General features: G+C 40.5%; 2 protein-coding genes across 2 annotated transcripts in view; one reads left to right on the plus strand and one right to left on the minus strand.

The window, feature by feature from the left end:
* Positions 1 to 214: 214 nt before the first annotated feature.
* On the minus strand, positions 215 to 7,160 carry LOC311493275 (serine/threonine-protein phosphatase 6 catalytic subunit). The gene is made up of 7 exons (XM_084551837.1): positions 6,951 to 7,160; positions 4,876 to 4,971; positions 4,668 to 4,733; positions 4,446 to 4,587; positions 4,279 to 4,358; positions 3,489 to 3,698; positions 215 to 2,055 (listed from the first exon to the last, which is right to left on the minus strand). Exons 1-7 carry the CDS (start codon positions 7,023 to 7,025, stop codon positions 1,807 to 1,809), a joined length of 918 nt encoding a protein of 305 aa, XP_084407963.1. The 5' UTR covers positions 7,026 to 7,160; the 3' UTR covers positions 215 to 1,806.
* Positions 7,161 to 8,611: 1,451 nt separating this feature from the next.
* Positions 8,612 to 19,907, plus strand: part of LOC311493490 (multiple epidermal growth factor-like domains protein 9) — a 37,211-nt gene continuing 25,915 nt past the window's right edge. The window contains exons 1-2 of the mRNA XM_084552179.1: positions 8,612 to 9,409; positions 14,469 to 14,691. Of these exons, the coding sequence (XP_084408305.1) occupies positions 8,875 to 9,409; positions 14,469 to 14,691 (758 nt within the window). The 5' untranslated portion in view covers positions 8,612 to 8,874. The remainder of the gene's footprint in view (positions 9,410 to 14,468; positions 14,692 to 19,907) is intronic.

Consider the following 19,907-nt stretch of genomic DNA (forward strand, 5'->3'; position numbering starts at 1 on the left):
AATTTTAGGCTCTCTGGTATTTTATCAGCGGTTGGTTTATTCATAGGTTTTCCAGATTTATCTCATTTATTTTTCAATCAATCATCATATTTATTCAGAGTAACTGTGAGTGATTAAACATCTTCCAGACCAGTACAAATATCCCAAGTCCAGTTGCCTTGTTTTCTACACACCATGGCCTGTATGATTAAGGATATTCACAGACTTCAGGAGACAGTGTTAAGAAGTTTTTATTACACAAAGAATCTGAATAAATATCTACTTCCCCATCACACTGTCCACATAATTAAAGTCTGATGAAACATTAAACCAATATTGCATCATATTTTCAGAGATTATATACCACAGTTTTGGGGGGAGCTTGTGAACTAGAGTTCAGAGGACCCCTGAAATTGCTCCCTGGGGATCACACAGCTGGCCCTATGGCTCCAAGTGTTCTGCTTGTGTGTATGAATGGATGGGTTAAACGCAGACATAAAACTTCCCTATTGTGGGATGAAATACGGGATCCAGTAGCTCTACGCTCCACATAATAAATTCAGTTAAAGCAACCTGGACCTAGATAAGCAGCAGAAAATGGATTAGACCCCCAAAAATATCTTTTAGAGTTGCAAAGATCAGGTGATTTTTTTGTCAAACTAAAAGTACTAGTATTGTTTTCAGTCATTATCATAATTTTAAATCACTTTTACCAAAAAGTAAAGATATTTGACATATACTACACAATCTTTTAGTTTTGACTAATGGATGAATAAAAGAAAAGAAAAGAAAACATCAGGAAGACTTTCAGAAATTAACTTAACATTGTAGGGACTAACAAAACCATTTTAGGGCTTTTCACGTCCTGCATTTCAAAAGCTCCTTTGGTCTTTGCACACATGTGCAACACTGATTAGATTAATCTAGACATTCCAATCATTAACTATCCTGACTGTTAAATGATTATACAGGCCATCCAGTGACAGGATCTGATTGTAATACTACAAATGCATTTTTTTATTTATTTCCATGCTATGTTTAAACGTGACGATAATATATTATCCAGTATCATGTGTTATGTGACATGGTGTCATTTTTGCCTCTTCATCCAGGTATTGATGTTTAACTTTACAATATTGTATTTCTTTATTTAAAAACAGCATGGCAATACACACACGCACCCACACGCACCCACACACACACACACACACACACAGAAAAAATTACACGAGCTGACTCCACATCAGTAAATTTCAGAGAATTTTGAAGGTACCACAGATTTAACAATACTGACATTTCTAACAAGCCAGATCAGAGTATATTTTAACGTGTCGACTCTCAAGCTCATTTAATATAGAACACATAAGAACACTAAAACTTAATAGTTGCATTTTTTTTGTGTTTTCATGGTGGTTTCTTATCTTACACCCAGCCTTACTATATTACCAAAATAAAACAAAACATTCTATATAACACTGCATGTGCAATTTGCTCAGCAGTGACTTTTTTTTATTGTAAAATAAAATGGTGCTTTATAAATATGAACATTTTACAAGGGTCAGTTGATTTTAGTCCTTCCTCTAATACAACAGCAGGGTGATGCTTCTTAGCAAACTTAATGTCGCTTTACTGTAATGAATTTAAGCTGCAGAATAATGGCATTAAATGCACAGAGCAGGAATAACAATTGACAATTGGCACCAAGAAATACTTTAAATGTATTATACAAGATTTATATGGGTTCACAAGTGCTGATGTCACTGTCTCAGTCAGTATCTGAAGCCTGAACAAAGGGCAAATGCCTGCGCTCTTTTACTTTTGATGTGCTTACAGGAAATAAGGGGTTGTTGTTCGGGGAGGAATGACTCTCTCAGAGTCAGGCACTGCTCTGAAGAGCTTTGGCTCTCTTGTATTAGCATCTTTGAAGACCATGATGGAGGCGATGTTGCCACAGCGGTAACAGTAGTTGGGAGCAGACCACACTGTGACCAGCTTCTCGTCAAACATGAACTTGTAGCCTTCATGGACAAGCTGATGCGCCCTGCAGATCAGCTTCAGGTTGTTGATGTGAACGAACTAGAGGAGAGAGGAAGAGGAGAAACGAAGTAATAAAATGTTAAAACCCCAAAAGAGGAATTCACACATCCACTTCTCCTTTGACAGAATCATAGTCTTCTGATTTGCAGTCGTTTTACGGGTTTGCACAATATAATCTTTAGTTGCAGTGGCTAAAGGGACAAATTCATAACCCTCATGCATCATTAGGGACATTTTTGTCCATTTGGGCAATTCTTTCCTTTTCGTCTGGCCATCATTTTGGCTGTGTTAGTGCATGTGGCACAATTTTTGTAACAAGGTCTGTCTCTACACAAAGTCTGAAATTCAAAAAAAAGAAAGAAAGAAAGAAAGAAAGAAAAATCTAATAGGTCAACAGAACACTGTGAAAAAATTTACTACTCTCTTGAGTCATTAAGGACAAAAATATCCACCATGTCCAAAAAATGCTTCTGCTGCTAATGCAGAGACTACTCACTATGTTCCTGTTTCATTTTCCAGTACATGCCATCCTGGTGACAGCGTATGGTGTCAGCCAGAAATCCAACCTCTGGCAACAGGAACATAGTGGGTAATCTCTGCATTAGGAGGAAACCAGACTTGCCTACTTTTTGAAGTCCGTTCTGTTCAGGATCCATTGTGTCCTCTCCACTCATAGTGGAAAGTTCAGGAGAGGAAGAAGAGGAAGCAGAATGATCTGACTCCACCACAAAGTCCACATCATACTCTCATTCTGAGGATGTTTCACTTTCCTGCATCTCTCTGGGAGTTACTGGCCTCATGTTTTTATTCCGACGATTTTTCACAGAGGAGAACATCTTCATTTTGCTCCTTGGTTGTCAAAGGAATGAAATGACCAGACAACCAAGCTTCACACAGTTTGTGACAGGACTCCACTGTGAAGTGGGACATTTTTGTCTGCTAAGGCTAATGGTAGTACATTTTAAATCTGATGCTACACAAAAACTAATAATGCAATCAAGTCAATATTTTAGATAATCTTGGTCATATCCAAGACTCCAAGACGAGCCTCCCAACATTAGTTTTATGGAAAATAACTGATTTTTTGTGTTTGTTTTTTTTTTCGTAAAAAAAACAACAGTGACTTTAAGTAATCAAACTAGCATTTAAGGGGTTAAAGTCCTCAAAATGATTTAATTTTTGGTAGTTTAGAGTTAACAGATTTATGCAGAAAAAAATTGTTAAGTTTTTATGGCAGTTTTTTGAACGTGGACATTTTTGTCCTTAATGACTCAAGAGGGTAGTAAATTAAACTGATGCATGAGGGTTAAATCTAGTACAGTTTCCCAGAAATATTTTCATCTGTATGGTTCCTTAACATGTCCCCTACTTTACAACAAAAACAAACAAACAAAAAAAAAAATCTTTCAACTGTATGTATTAAGGAATCTAACCTAAGCAAATACCTGTGATCGTAACTAATAGAACCTTACCTCATTTGTGACCTTTGCTCCAAAGAGCCAGCCAGCTCCTCTGGGGCTGATGGCCCAGGTATCCACGTCTTCAGGGTCTGACCACACCAGGTCACAAAACGCTCCTTTGTGAGGGATCTCCTGGTTCCGCTCGATGGTTCGAATTTGGTCTAGGGTCTTTATGTCTGGAGAGAGGCCTCCGTGGACGCACAGGATCTGCTCGTCCATCAGCTGGCAGAAAACAGGACAAAACAGCACTGTTAGAAAACCTTGCGTGCTATAAATCCGGTGAAAGCTGGGAAAGCATGGTGTGTTGGGTTCCAACCTATCTCCTCTGGCACAACTAGATAAGATGAAAGCTAATTATGCTCCTGCAAAGATCTACCAGGCCAGTCAAGGTGTTCGGGTGGGCTTTATGTGGTGATGAACAAAAGAGTAACAGCAACGTATACATACACGTCATCTGAGCGCTGTGGAGTTGAATTTGTTTGCAACAAAATAGCTCTGATTGGTTGGACTATCCAACTGAGGAGGTGCTTTTTAACAGGCCCTGTAATGAAACCCAAATGGTGTGTAACCAGAGTCATATTCTGCTAAGAATTGTGTGTGACTACAGCACACTACCTAGCCATATTGATAACTGTTGTTTGTCTTCACTTCTGGGATGCTGTCATGTTGTCCAACCTCACATAAACACCTAAACTAAACAAGAGCCTAAGTTCAGAATTTCAAGCATGAGTGGCTTCTGAGCCTGAGTGGTTAGTGGTTAGTGGCTTCAAAATGAAAACAAATACAAGGTTTAGTAACTTACTGCAGCAACTGTTAACATGTCGAACACTTTGGTGCAATACCGCCAGGCATTTGCATTTCCATATTTGGTCTGGCACTCATCTGTAAAGCACACACACAAAAAAAGGAGGCTTAGCGATAAAGAACTTTCCAGTTGCAGATCGTCAGCTTCCATAAATCATATCTCACCATAAAAACCATAAACTTGTGTGATCTGTCTGCTCTCGTGGTTTCCACGTAGAAGAGTGATGCGGTCGGGCCATTTAGCTTTGAGCACCAGCAGGTAGGTGAACGTCTCCAAGCTGTAATATCCTCGGTCGACAAAGTCCCCCTGCAAGGTGACGGAGGTTAATCACAGACACTTCCGCCAAAACACCAAACAGTGTTCACACCGATTAGAAACAAACAAACCATGAAGATGTAATTTGTGTCTGGAACCTGGCCACCAGTCCGAAACAGTTCACAGAGATCGTAAAACTATAAAACCAAAGACAAAATGAGTTGGAACATTGCATTTTATTTGTACATCAGACCGAAGAATAGATGCAGACGTAGATTTTGCATGAAAACACTTTCGTTAAGTGTTGCTTAGAAATGTGCTTTGAGACACTGTTTTTACCTGTCCATGTATGTCTCCACACACCGTTACAGGAGTAGAAACAGGCTGAACGTTGGACTCCTCCAGCAGAAGATCACAAACGTAGTCACATAACCTCTGTATAGAGCAAAGAGTAACACAGGTGATAAGGATTCGGTCACATAGTGCTGGAAGTCAGTGCCCTTAAATGTCAATGTTCAGTGTTTTCCCTAAAATCTTGTTCTTTTAGTGAAAAAGTCTCTAAAATCCAAAGGAAAACAAACTTCAGGGTTTCTAAAAGGCATAGCTGTAGATCAATGTATGTGACTAAGATCCCAAAACAAAGAAGTGCACTTTATAAGAACTGTAGAAAATATGCATTTTACATAGTTCAGAGCGACAACAACACAATTATGCAGATGAAAGGAAAGGAAATCTTCATATTTTAGAAACTGAACCCAACAAAGTTTTGGGCCAAAAATATTACATTTCATTGATGAACTGATCAGAAAATTGATGGAGCACTTGGGTAGACCTGTACCAAGTCCTACAAATCTACTTGGGCAGAAGTTTCGCCGTCCACACGGTTCTCTGTAGACTATAGTATGAGCAAAAACACTTTTGCTCATGCTATAGCTTTTTAAATCCACTGATGGGGTTTTGTTTTGATACCGAGGCTGTGCACTTGCATTTGTTACCAGCTCAGATACAACTTTACTACAATGTACTACTCAAAGAACCTGGGATTACAACAAATAACCAACGTCAACCATGCAGGTAGGCAATGTTAGGTGCAGTTAGCTGGCTGTTAAGAAGGGTCTTTGGCTCAGAGAAGTGTTGGCACTCGTAAATTATGACCACCTGCAGAATATTGTGTGCGTCCCCTTTTTGCTGCCAAAACAGTCCTTGCCCATTGAAGCATGGACTCTACTAGACCCCAGATGCTTGATTGCATTGAGATCTGGGGAATGTGGAGGAATGTGAAGTCATCACCTTAAACTCTTTGTTTAAACCTTTTTTTTTTAATTGGAGCATGATGCTGCTGAAAGAGGCCACAGCCATCAGGGAATACGGCTTCCATGAGAGAGTGTCTTCAATAGCTCAGCGGTCCAGTTCTGATGCTCACGTGTCCAATGTAGGTGTTTTCAGCAGAGGACAGGGGTCAGCATGGACACCGTGAGTGGTATGTGGCTTCATACGAAACAAACTGTGATACCTTTCTATCAGAACCAGCATTTGCTTCAACAAGTCAATAATTTGAGCTACGGCAGCTCATCTGTTGGATGCTCTGACCCAGTCAGCAAGAGTTAGTTTAAAAAATAGGCGTGCCTAAATGTCAGAGGACAAGAGACAGTCTTTTGCCCATAACAACGACCACATTTTATCCCAGGACGACAGATGTTTTGGAAGAGGAGTAAAGGGAGCCATCTATTTAAAATTGGAGAATAAATCACATTTTTGGACAGGAGACGTGGACTGAGACACGATTAATCAGCCACTTTCATCCCGATTCAAACCATTCTTGTCTCTGGCCGTCACTAGAGAACTGCTCATCGTGGAAGAAAATAAAGATAACCCACGGCCTGGGTGACTGAGGCTCTTCACGGATATAACATATAGGCAAATAAATTCACAAAAATAATCATAGTAACTAAAGTGTTTTCCTAGAGGAACTGAACATGATTCCCACAATTTACCGAGACACTCGCGATCAGGAGATACGTTCGGCTTCATTAGTTTACGCCCATGTCAAATATGCTGACAGGAAATAACAAACAGTAGTCAACCAAACATCATGGCAACCAGCATCACCAGTTCACTGCTGACATGTCGCCATGTTAATATCGCACGATGACAACATGATAAAGCAGGTCATCTTCATCCCAGTTTCCATAACAGCTGACAGGAGAGCAGAGATTGAGTTTATGTCACGACAGTTTAGCAAAACAATGAATTTGTCAATTAAAACTTCCGCTCCAGACTAGCATCCCTAGCTAGCTAAAGCTAACGTCGGCTAATTACGCTGTAACAACACTGAAGCAGCGATGAGCTAGCGCTGACATCCTTATCTCGCCACGCGTCTTACTTAGAAAACGATTGTACAGAGTCGCATTTACCTTGAGGTCATTTTCTGGGAGATATTTACACTGTTTTGCAATCTCCGCATATTTATCCAAATCTAGAGGCGCCATTGTACCGAGATAGTTGTGGTGCGCAACTTCCTGCAAACACTTCGACACCTGATCTCTACCCTCTACCGCCACCTAACGTCTGTATGGACGAATAGAACGTTAATCATTTTCTAGTTTTACCTTATGACAAACATTTAATAGAAAGTTGCTGTCAGAATGAAGACAAAATATTCTTTCTATCTTATGTCCCAAATAAAATAAATATCAGGACAGTGTGTTTTGTTTTATTTTGAATTGTCTTCCCCGGAAGTTTTGTTGTGATATAATTTTGTCTGACTTTATTATTTTTGTGCGCCGGGGTATTTGCGCCCTCTAGTGTTCATATTGAGTCAATACAATTGCACATAGGGAAATACTGTATTTACTCGTTTTCTCCAATATATAAATATAGTACTACATGTGTATAGAAATATATTTATCTTCCTCACATTCGCACACAAACCAATATTTTGTAATACTAAAACTGTATCTACAGTGTGTTCATGGAGAGTTTTACGTGTAATTGGAGTCAGATACATTTTATGAGCTAGAATACGTAGCCAAATAATAGATTCTGATTCTGAGTTATAGCTCCCAAATCCTACAAACAAGACTCAAGTGTTTAAATAGCAGTCAAATAGTTATATGTTGTTGTTGTCACTATAGCCTGGTCGTCACTACCGAAATCAAATTTCGGGCGGAAACGTAGGATGGTGACGACCAGGCTATTGTCACTACGCACACGATCTGAATATGGTCATCCAGTAAAGCCGTTTGCGTTAAATTGACTTGTAGTTCCACCCTAAGACCACTAGAGGGCAACAAACACTCATGATTTGCAAAATCAAATCTCAATGTAACAAGAGTCAACGTCAAGACAGACATCATAGCATACTCCTACTTCCTTATGGGACCTTTCAAAATAAATGTTTTAAAACCCGAGGCCTCGTTATGCAATGTGATGTGTTGAAATAATAAGTAATAGCAAGCAGAGCCGCATTCTCACAGTTAAAATATTAAAATATATCTCATAGCTATACTCTTTAAACAGGTGACAGTGACAAGGAGGGGGGAAATGTACATCATTCGCAGTTACTGTATTGCTATTTCCAATGGCCGATAAGATTAAATAAATACTTAATAAGGCAGACTTTCACCCACAGCTAGTTTTGCATTATTTAACATTATTTAGCCGTCGACTTGATATACAGCACATAGGCTATAGCTGGTTGTTTTTTTTTTTTTTTTTCAGGAAGGGTTATTTCAAGTTGGGTTAAATTATATAAATACATTTGAATCGATTAATATTCAAGCTTATTTAACTAGCATAAACAGAAATAATAAACAAGTGAAATTTCAAATATTGTTATCTTGTAAGCAAAAAAAGGCACCACCGGGCATTTTTATGAGATAAGGAGGAGCACCTGAGCTACAATTATGACAAATAAACAATGTTAAGCTATCATATAGGCATTAGTTAAAGTATCTTTATGAAATACAGTATCTTTACAAAATATCCATTAATAGATAGGTGAGTTTATGAATGAAAGCATTTATGTTTTGATCATTTTCATAAGAGTGGGGACGTAAGTCAATTTTCAACCTAACACGGTGTCAAAAACGATTGTCCAATCAAAGAACGAACGCGCACCCAGCCACGTTTTTCAAGGCCTTTCATTGGCTCGCTGACACGTCCATCACGGGCGTCTGGCGCTTGGTTGCAGTGCAGGTGAAGTGTTGACTGCGGTTCATAGGGCAACAAACACCAGCGTACGTCGCCGGGAGACATCAATGGTGGAGTACGCGTCCATTCAGGGAACGGTCTGAGAGAGACCATTACTGGGGCTTACATGGAGAGCTGAAAGTGAATATGAGGTTAACGTCCTTAATGATGTACATATCTCCGGCTCTGATATTTATTTTGTATGTATGTATTGGATTTTCTGAAGCTGCACCCCGCATCCGTACCTACGATGCGTCGCCTATCTCCAGAAAGCTCCGCTCAGCCTCCGACACCTGGGAGACCTTCCACACCGACATGCCTCGTTCTCCCGGGCCTCTGGCCGGACTCTCACCAGCGCCTGGCATCGTTTCACCCGGGCCGAGCACCACTACGAGCCCTGTCTCTAAAACTGCAACCACCTTCCAGCCTCCAGCAACGGACCCGGCCACTACAACCACCACCCATGACACTGGAATAATGTCAGCCACTAAAGAACAAATAGCAGCGCCCGTTGCCAGATTCACCGGCGCACGCAAACGGTCCACGGATGCACAAACATCACTTTTTACCCCGGAGAAAATGCTGCAGACCATGGTCTCCATGGTCTCCCAGCGTTCAGCAAACGATGCCTGGGCTGCAGATAATATGGGCACATCTGTTACCTCAATAGAGAATATTCAAGGTGAGTACTACGCCACACTTCTGCTCTGTGTTTGTCATATCTCTCTGATTAGATCATGCCTTTTCCTGTCAGTTTCTGTTGCACAGTCTTGATCAAGAAAGAAAACAAGACATCCACGTCTAATGTAGGCTGCTGGATGGTGGCACTGTGCTTTTGACGCAGAGAGCTACCGAATAAACCAACAATGGGCAGACCCTCAGTTTGCACAGTGCTCCCCTTCAAATGTTAATTAAATCAACACATAATAAATAATAACCATGCACCGCTTCTGTAATGTGCATCTTGCTTAACGAAGATTCTGTTTTATTATATGATAATCTATGTGCCACATATTAGGCTACAGTGGAGAAAAAAAACGGGGGGGGGGCAGTGAGGGGGTGTAAAGTTGATTCTGTTGTTGTTCAGTCACTTTATCCACATATGATCAATCCAGACCCGAGATCAGGTAGTATTAGATCAGCCATGTTTGCTGCTGACAGGGAATTATAGGGGAAGCTGCTCAGATAGCTGCCTCATCCCCTCTATTGTTGTTTGCATGGCATATTCAGAAACAAGGCCAACCAACCAAAATGGCCAGGCGGGCCAAGCCATGAATGAGCAGTGACAGTGGGCGCCCCTCCTCTCTCACACCCCTCACACACACACACACACATCCCAGTATCCATGTGGATGTGTTGTTCTCCTCCAGTCAACACAGCAGCACAGGCTGGGGGATCTGATCCAAAATGGTTCTTTACTGTTTGTCATTAAGAGATCTCCAAGTTTAAATCGTCATCCTGTTGAGAACATGGGGGGGGGGGTGTTTCTTTACGTTCCGTTATTGTCTGCAAAACCTCATCATTTAGCTCCCCAGAGCGTTGTGTGTTCTTTGTTGTGCTCCTGAGCTTAAAATCTAGACTACTCTATTTTATATTCTGACTGATATTCTCCTCTCACATCAGGGGGTCCAGTCTAGGCATTATTTTTTTTTTTTTTTACATTGAACCTTTGTTCTTTACACTACCTGACTGTGAGCACTCATCCCAGTGATGGAGGAGGTTTTGAAAAGCTGATCGTGGGTGCGTTTGGTGTGCTAATGTCAGAAATGGCTTTAGGGACGACTCCGGATTTTACTTGACATGATTTTGGAGGAAAGATGCAGGACCAGGATTGTGGCCGGTCTTGTGGTAAAAGGCAGGTTAAAGATACACACTCACTTGCCAAAACATTAGATACACTACAGGAAAAAAAAAAGTATTGAAATAAAAACAGTCCTGCACTAAATCTTAGCTTCATGACTGTTCTAATGTTCAGTTTATGTTGAAACAGCGTCAGAAAGGTGATAATTCAATTGGATGGTCGTTTTGGAAGATATAGTTTTGGTGCTGTTTAACTGAATTGAATTAAACAGTGAAAGTGTTTCTGTTATTTAGCCTAGTCCACTGACTAAATGGAGATGTGAAACCACAGCCTCCAAAATGAAAACACAGTTAAATCAACAGCAGTCTCAGTTATTTTAAACAAATGCTGAATACCATAACCTTCATGACGCTAAAGAGCAGGAGTGTTGCATCTGAATGCTTCTGTTTTCTCTAGTGTACAGAACAAAGTGGCAATTGAGTGTATTTTAAATGTATTTTTGAAGATCTCAGTTTGAAATCATCTCTAAACCTCGTCACAAAACATTTTCCAGCTTCCTGGTTTTGAAAATTCGCTGTCGATTGGACAAAACAAGAAATCTGTGGTCAACATTTAAGGCATTAGAAGAATTTTAATAACCACAATACATGTCGATTAATTGGCTTGGTGTCATTCTGCCTACCTACAAACGTCTAATGCGTCAGTATTTCATATGAGGAGAGCTCCGTTATGGCGTGCTTAGCTGTTTCCCCTTGTAAATCTCGCTCACTTTCGTTATTTGAACCCTGAGGACAAAATGAAATCAACACCCCTGCGTGAGGTCATACACGAAAGCTTCACCTGGCCTCGTTCAGATCATCTCATCTCAAGAACCTCAGCAGCCTCCATTGTTCTAGTGTAAAGTCCACTCACATGATAATATCACTTCAACAAAGGTGGCCTCTCCCAACTTCCCCTATACATTCTGTGCCCTGCCCTGCCCTGTTACATGGCAGAGGCAGATGTGTTTTCACATGTTTCAGATTTACTTTACCTTGAAATGAATCTGTGTGCTTTCCGACAGTGGATAATGTGATTTGACGCTTGAAAGTAAATTGTAAGCACAGCAATTATTTTCACTATAGCATGCTGTGAATTGGGCAAGAGAGGAGCTTTGAGACCTGCTGCTGCCTGTGTCTGAATACCAGTCTCACCACTTCACTGTCAGTTAGACAGGAAGAGAGCTGAACCCTTCCCCACCTTTTCCCCGCTACACACATATCCAGTCCAATCTACATCAAACCTGTTGTGTAGCTTTGCAGAGTCACACCACGGGGCCCCTATCCCACACCTAGAGGACATTTAGAGAATTAACTGTAATGTGTGTGTCAGAGAGAAAGAGGTGACATGCATTCACTGGATCTAACACATTCTCAGACGTGATCATGGCCGACATTTCTTCAGTGGATGTTGCTGTAGCAGAGGCCATGACAGTCCTTACTCAACTGGCTTTTATAACCACATCCCTTTCTTATTTACATAAAGGTTGAGGCAGCAATGGAAATGGGTTTGCCTGGATGAGAATAAACTAAAAAAACAGCAGATGTTTCTTCGCCACATATGAAAAAAATGTGCCGATTTTGCCCTCTTATTCGTTTGTTTTCTTTGTCTGACTGGCGAGAAGAATGAGAGACATGAAGTCGAGGCTTCAGTCGCCACACCTAACCTGAGATCAGATGAATAATAGATTACCACTCTGTAGTCTTTGGGGTCATCTACATGTCTGTCATCATTTCCTCTGGTTTCGGGAAGACCACCAGTTTGAACGGAAGAAATCCTTCACATTGAGCACAGCAGTCATCACTTAACATGGTTTACCAGCTTTGTTTTAGACATGAATCCACGAGAAAGAACCATAAATTATACAGCAGCGGTTATAGAAGCAGGCTAAGCAACGACAATATGGCTTTTTTTTAAAAAATATCCTGGATTGGAAAGAAAAATCTGGATGAGCAAAAATGAATTAGCCATTAGCACGTTGTCTTGGGCAGCTCCCAGGGGCCAGTGACAGCAGAAGACTGTAAATGGATGGGCAGTGTCAAGGGAAAGATGCAACGGCTCCAAGTGTTACTGTTTTTTATGTATTGCGCATTATAAATGGTGCCTATGTCATGTTGGACTAAGCAGGTTTTATGACATATGTTAGAATAATGACTTGAATGTTTCCAAAACTCACTGCATCGCTGTCCACTGGGTAGGGGGTATGAATGTGGGTCAGCAGTGGCACTTGCCTGTTTTTATTTGTTATGTTTTATCGAAGCTTGACTGATCGACCACAACTAGAAGTGGCATTAACGCTGGTCCACCATATTGTGTAATGTGTTGTATTTAATACATGTTGTAAAGCAGACCAACGTGAACTGTGCATTCTACTAACAGAAATTCAAATGACGTATTATGTCATAGTTAAAGGGGAACTACTGTTTTTTACAACTTTGACCTTATTTCTGGCATAAAATACGATTGTTTACTGACCCATATAACTTTGGTGTTATTTGGAGTCGTTCGTCAGATATTTAGGTCTGCGTATATCCATATAGTGGGAGTGACTGGGGCACTGAAACGCTCTAAATAACACATCATCTGCAACGAAACATGTTCATTTCACCAATATTTTGTTATGATACGCTAGTGCTATTCCCCATGAGTCCGGAGTTACCTGTTATCATCATCCGGGGTCTGTAGATTGACCTACTAACCTCTGACCTGGATGATGTCATCTCTGAGCGCCGCGTGCACCCCGCGCAGCTTGTTTACTTGTAATTTGCGACTGCTATTTTTTTTGCAACATGGCTGAATATTTTTCCGATTCTGAGGTTGTGGACGACGACTTTGTATATGATGGACGTCCTTACCGTTTTGAGCCAGAGGATACAGATAAGGAGCTCGTTGAAAGGCAGAGAGAGGAACAGCTGTCCAAAGAACAACAAACCGCTGCATCTCCGCGAATAGATAACAGGTAACTCCGGACTCAACGGGGAATAGCACTAGCGTATCATAACAAAATATTGGTGAAATGAACGCGTTTCACTGCAGATAATGCATTACTTAGAGGCTGCGTTGCGGTGCCCCAGTCACTCCCACTATATGGATATACGTGGATCTAAATATCTGACGAGCAACTCCAAAAACACCAAAGTTATATGGGTGAGTAAACGATCGTATTTTATGCAAGAAATAAGGTCCAGGTTGTAAAAAAAACAGTAGTTCCCCTTTAAGTGGTGCCTTCACATGGTGTTGCGTTTACAGTATTCGTAAGTAAGCGCCTTGTGAATGGTGCCCTCTAGTGGATTTCACAACCTCTTAACTGGAAATATTCAGATAGGACCAAGTTCACGAGTTGTGACATGTCTCAGGAAATTGTTGATATTCCCAGTGGACTAATCCTTTAATTACTCCATTGCATTCCTTAAATTACGTTGGCCATTTGTTAGCTAGCTAACTTTTTGACTCATTGGCTTCTAGACGCTCACAGTTGCCTAGCTGCGGTGTTCTCATGACTGATGTTAAGGCTTAAACGCCAAGCATTCTGTGTACACAACTTACCATGTGTCGTAACCACAAGCTAACAAGTTCCATATGAAGGTAGCAATAGTCATTACGAAAGCAATAGTCTTTTCAATGATATTAGACAGAGAAAAGCAACTAAATACATTTTAAAAGTTGAAATTATATTTACTGGACAGTGTTTTCTAATAACTGCTTGATAAATAGTTAATCAATATTTTTAAGGTTGTTGACCAGTTTTCTGTCTTTTACAAAATGTATTTGACTACATGTTTCAGTCGTAATAATAAGTTGTAGACTTTTTAAGCTATATCATGAATGTTAACTCTCATATAATATTTTAATCTTTGTGTTTCCATTTCATTGTGATACCCCGTGCGGTGCCCTCTATCAGAGGGTCTTTGTAACTGCAGCAGTGGTGTAGAGGGGATTGCGGACCCAGAAGAGTGCAACCATAGCACCGGTCAGTGTTCCTGTGTGATGGGCTACACTGGTCTGCAGTGTGAAGACTGCGAGGAGGGATACTACACCAACGGTACCAACGGCACCAGCGGCACCAGCGGCTGCCAGCCCTGCGGCTGCGATTCATTCGGTGCAGTGAACCACCTCTGTGACAGGTCAGCAGGCTTTTCCTATTTCCTCTGGCTTTCAGATAAAGTAACGCACCCTATGATGACCACAATAGGATGGAGATGTATATTTATGTTAACATAACATAAGACGATGGACATCACTAATTTGTGTATCATCAAACCGGACTGAGAGATTAAAGCTGCACTACTGACCTTTTTTAGCTATTTTTTAACACGTCAAATGGCTTATTTGTGGTTGTGCATCTCACTTAACTATTGTGCACGAATCTCGCTGTCAAGCAGAAATAGGCCGATGACCCAGGACAAATTAACTAGGCGCAGAATAGTGGAGCGTATAGTCGCTAAAGCCAGGTATAGTTAGTGGGGACCAGAGAGAGCCAGCGGGTGAGTAAATATTGAACTTGTATTTTTGTTGTGGCCTGAAACTTAGGACATAGGAATATGTGTATTTTTTATTTACCACTTTGTCCTCAGTGGTAAAAAAAAAAAAAAAAAAAAAAAATCAATTAATGCAGTTTTAATAGCTTAGATGTTTCTGGATCCATTATTATTTGATACACAGCCAATGGCATATTGGGTCAATCCTAAATTATTTTGGATTGCGGCTAGGAAGGTCACATGGGCTCTCTATGCATTTGCTTATAATCAGTGGGATTAAATGTAGCTATGAGAACTGGCTGGCAGCAAGACATTGTTTAGTTATGATGCTACTAGGGGTGTTTAGCCATAAAGTTACAGATGGGATGCACTGTCGCGGTGCTGATGACACTAGTAGCCCTCGTCACAAGGTGAGACAAGTCCTTGGATTTGAACATGATTTGCATTAAAGGAAGGGATTGCACTCATTTGCGTGCACTATTGGACAAAGATCACTTTTAACTAACGCATAAGCACTGACTTTAAAAGTCAGTAAGGACCTCAGAGTGACTAAACTTAATGACTGACAGCACACCATTGTATTCACATAATGTGGGAAAAACAAGACCACTGGCCACTGTGTCACTGTAATTTACACTTAGAAACATATTATTTTTATGAGTTTTATATTGCATGTGACTGAATATTTTTGAGGTATTTCTCATATGTAGCCTTGTTGTATGCACTATGTGTACAGTTTTCTTGACATAATTTGTGATGTATTTGTATGTATGTGCAACGTGGCTTGCAGCTTTTTAAAGTCCTATCTTTAGCCGCACAAGTGTTATGGCCTGCCAAGCTCAAACAGACTTTCTGCCGTGAATTAGTGTGTTGTTATCTGCTAAAGACTGGCACGAGATGTTCAGGGACACAGCTATGCTCAGATATTATGTCATAATATTATGTATGTCATCATTACTCAGCAGAATCATTATTATTGACATTGATCCAGGCCATCATCCCGCTGACCTCACTGGAGACGGCAAAATGTTCTGACCCTGCTTGCATCTAAAGTTCAGAGGCAAAAACACACGGCAGACACTGTGTGCAGCTTCTCCACAAGTCACAAGACTTGTGACTGAGAAAACAAGCTGTGTGTGTGTGTGGGGGGGGGGTGGGGGGGGGGGGGGTTAGGAAGGTGGTAAAAATAGTGGCTGTACTTTCTGCCTCTGACCATGACAAGGAGTGCTGCCGTTTTTCAGAAGCTTGACTCAGCGCCGACAGTATGTGTTTGTGGAGGATTTGTGTTGTCATTCTCTGAAAACACGTCACTGTATAGCCTTACATAAGCTAAATCCTAATAGGTATAGTCCTGTGAAACACAGGATGTGTTTTTTATGTATATGAAAACTGAAGTGTTGTGTCTAGAGCTCAGTGGTATGTAGGTGAAGGCTAAGACAGGACGGTTATTTCAGGACTCTGGGCTTTCACACAGTCACACATCTAATGCATTCCTTCTCAGACAGTCTGAGCTTGGCCTCTGCTAACCCCGCTAACCTAGCCTAGACTTCTCCTGGAGCTTATCGCTGTAAATTACACAGATTAGCCGGCTTTCAAACCCCCCAGTCTGCTGCTGTAGGTATCTTACCCATTAAGTAATGAGCCAGGATGAAGGCAGTTTGCTTAAGTCGTGTTCACTGCTAAAGGAACATTGCAGTGATAGTGAAAACGGGATATATTGTACAGTGATTGCAACGCATGACTTCTTATATTCAGAAACTACACATCAGACAACAAATAGAGGAGACACTAGTCTCATGGGAAATGTAACACTATGGGTTTTACCCCTGTCATTGTACCTGTAAATCCATATTAATTTCAGTTTCATTTTTATCATCAACATTCCACAGTCAACTAAACAAGGTATAGGATATAGACGTAGGGTGATATTTGAGGAAATATGTTTACTTTCACCTAGCCTGCAGCTAGCTAGCTAGTTAAGTAAGTGGCCAGTCAAGTTCCAGGCCAGCTTCCTCCGCACAAAACTGGGAAAGCTTTTACCTAAAAGCACAAAAAAAGGCATTCAGTATTAAATACAAATAAAACTTAATTTTTTTCTTTGTAAGATCATTAAGATTCCCCTTCAGTAGAAGTAGCCCCAGGCCAAAAGCATGCATGTCTTCGCAGAGCGAGGCAGCATATAGATATCCCAGCTTGTTGCAGCAACCCCCTGTGTTTAGCTTTTCTTCATTTGTGGTTTCCTAATGCCTATGCCTCAGTGTAGTGTTGCTTTCGTCAACGAAAACTATGACTAAATATTGTCATCAACGAACCTTTATCACGTGACTAAAACGAGACGAGACGTAACGTAAATGCTGGTCATGCGACGATGACTATAATTAAATGTATAATGCAATATCGTTGACGAATAAAAACGAGACTAAATGTGGTTTACAAAATAAAAACTATGCTAAAATGTCTCTCCATTTTCGTTGACCAAAACGAGACGAGAGACGAAATGTTACAACGTAATTTTGTCTTGTTTAGTCGCGTTATTATTATTATTTTGTAGTTTTTCTGTTTCCTGTGTCCAGAGCATTGACTGTATATACGTCCAGAGCCCGTTTCTCTCGCAGGCGACGTCACTTCCTCAAGCTCCACTCGCGGCATTAGTTAGAAGTAGCGTGACAGAGAAAGGGAACGATGGCCGGCCAGCCGGGGGTCTTTGGTAGAAGAAGAAGAGAAGACATTTGGAAAAACTTTAAATACATCGAAGTGGAAAATAAAACCGAATGTCTTGTGGTGAAAGATAGGGAGATAAGATAATATAAGAACCTTGTTTGAAATAGGTTTGGCTAAAAGAAAATTTTGGTTTTGTCTATACTACAAGGTACTTATACTATATTGACTGGGTTAAATAGAATTGCATTACTAAAAAGAGACTAAAATACAATTTTCATTGACTAAAACTAGACTAAATGTCATCAGTTTTCGTCGACTAAAACTAGACGAAAATAGTCATGGATAATTCTGACTAAAATAAGACTAAAATGCTCAGACTTTTAGTTGACTGAAACTTGACTAGACTAAAAAGAGTATGAACATGACTAAAACTAATAAAAACTAAAATGACAGCTTGACACAAAGACTAGACTAAAACTAAAATTAAAACAGGCCGCCAAAAACAACACTACCTCAGTGTAAATGAAAAAGTTTTCACTCGTTCATTTGCAGCCCTTTATGACATAGGGAGATCATAAAGGGCTGTAGGAGATCACCTCCAGATACCTGGAGAACTGATTGACTTTCTAAACCAGTCAGCCATAACATTATGACAGGTGAAGTGAATAACACTGATTAGGAAAAATGAACAAGTGGAAGGATTTGACAAGAGCCAAATAGTGATAACTGAGTGAGAGCATCTCCACCTCTTGTGGGATGTTCCCGGTCTACAGTGGTCAGAACCTATTGAAATGGTCCAACTAAGGAAAAGCAGTGCGCCAGAAATAGGGTCATGGGTGGCCAAGGCTCACTGAGTGAAGACTGACGCAATCCAACAGTCACCTTCAGTCTATGCCTTGATGGGTCAGAGCTGTGTTGGTGGCAAACCGGAGACGTACACAACAAAAGTAAGGGGGTCATAATGTTATGGATGATTGTTGTAGCAGACGCAAAAAGTGTGTTTTTTATTTTTATACACAAAACAATCACACATCTGCAACAAAATCTGAGCTGCGTTGCTTTTAAGAAGCAGTCCCACAGTTTGTCTGAGGCAGCATTATATAACTGCAGTACATTACGCAGCTCAAAGCCAGAGCACAGACAGAGCACAGACAGAGCCCTCTTCTATGAGGCTCTGTTTTCAGAATCAGAAATACTTTATTGATCCCAGAGGGAACATTGGATTACGTTACATTTGCTGGCATATAAGTAGAGATGGATATATTTAGCATAAGAAAAAGGAAAATACAAATATATGCATTGTACCAGATATGTTTTTGGTATTTGATGGAGTTAAAAGATATGATTGGCTACACACGCATGCTGTGGATTTATGAACATCATCTGCATTTTTGAGTCACTGTTGTTGTCTAGATAGCTTGCCATTTATAAACAGCATAACATCATAAAGAGGTATTTCCAGTTTGTAAGACTGAATGTAATAAAATACCTATTTTTGGCAATCTAAAACATCAGTTTAAATTTAAGAATTACACACATACCTAAGTATCAAAAAACAGGAGCTTCTTTTGAGAGCATCTATTTTCCAGTATCGTACAGGGAGAATTACCTCATGGAAAGTCAGTCTGTTTCTTTATAGCTTCAAAGAAGCAGAATGCACAGCAGCAGCAAACCATGCTGTATATGAATAAATATCACACAGTATCCTCAGACCCTGGGTTACAATTGATCAAACTAATGAGTTTGTAAAGTGACAGCCATAGCACAGAGCATAGCTAATGTCAAGAAGAGTGCAGTTTTATTAAAAAGCTGTGTCACAGAATTAAATTTGGAGAGGCCAGAATCACTTCCTGTACATTTTGTACTTTGCTTTACCCTCAGCTGATGCAATTTGTTCTCAGCACTGGGACATAAATTTGCTGCTGCTAGTCTACCTGCTGTGGCCTTTAACTGCGTAGCTCCCAGTGGGTGTGTCCGATGGGGAAATGGACATCCATCAGCACAAACAAGCACTGAGCTCTTTTTAGGGCTTCAGGTTGTTGATTAACTCACATTTGACCAGGATTGCTGATAACGAAGTGACCTCTAGAAGTTCCCCTTTTCTCTGTGTGTGCGTGTGTGTGTTTCAACTAGTGCAGTGTTCTAGCGTGATGATTGTGGGATATGAAGGCACAAAGCCATTGTTTTGGACAATGAATGAT

This window comes from Chelon labrosus (genome assembly GCF_963514085.1).
Source record: "Chelon labrosus genome assembly, chromosome: 9".
In the NCBI taxonomy this organism is placed as follows: domain Eukaryota; kingdom Metazoa; phylum Chordata; class Actinopteri; order Mugiliformes; family Mugilidae; genus Chelon; species Chelon labrosus.

Coding starts and splice junctions, on each gene's coding strand:
- LOC311493275 (XM_084551837.1), bottom strand. CDS start 7,025: ATGGCGCCTCTAGATTTGGATAAATATGCGGAGATTGCAAAACAGTGT. Junction 4,972..6,950: donor TCCCAGAAAATGACCTCAAG/GTAAATGCGACT, acceptor TGCTCTATACAG/AGGTTATGTGACTACGTTTG. Junction 4,359..4,445: donor ACAAGTTTATGGTTTTTATG/GTGAGATATGAT, acceptor TGTGCTTTACAG/ATGAGTGCCAGACCAAATAT.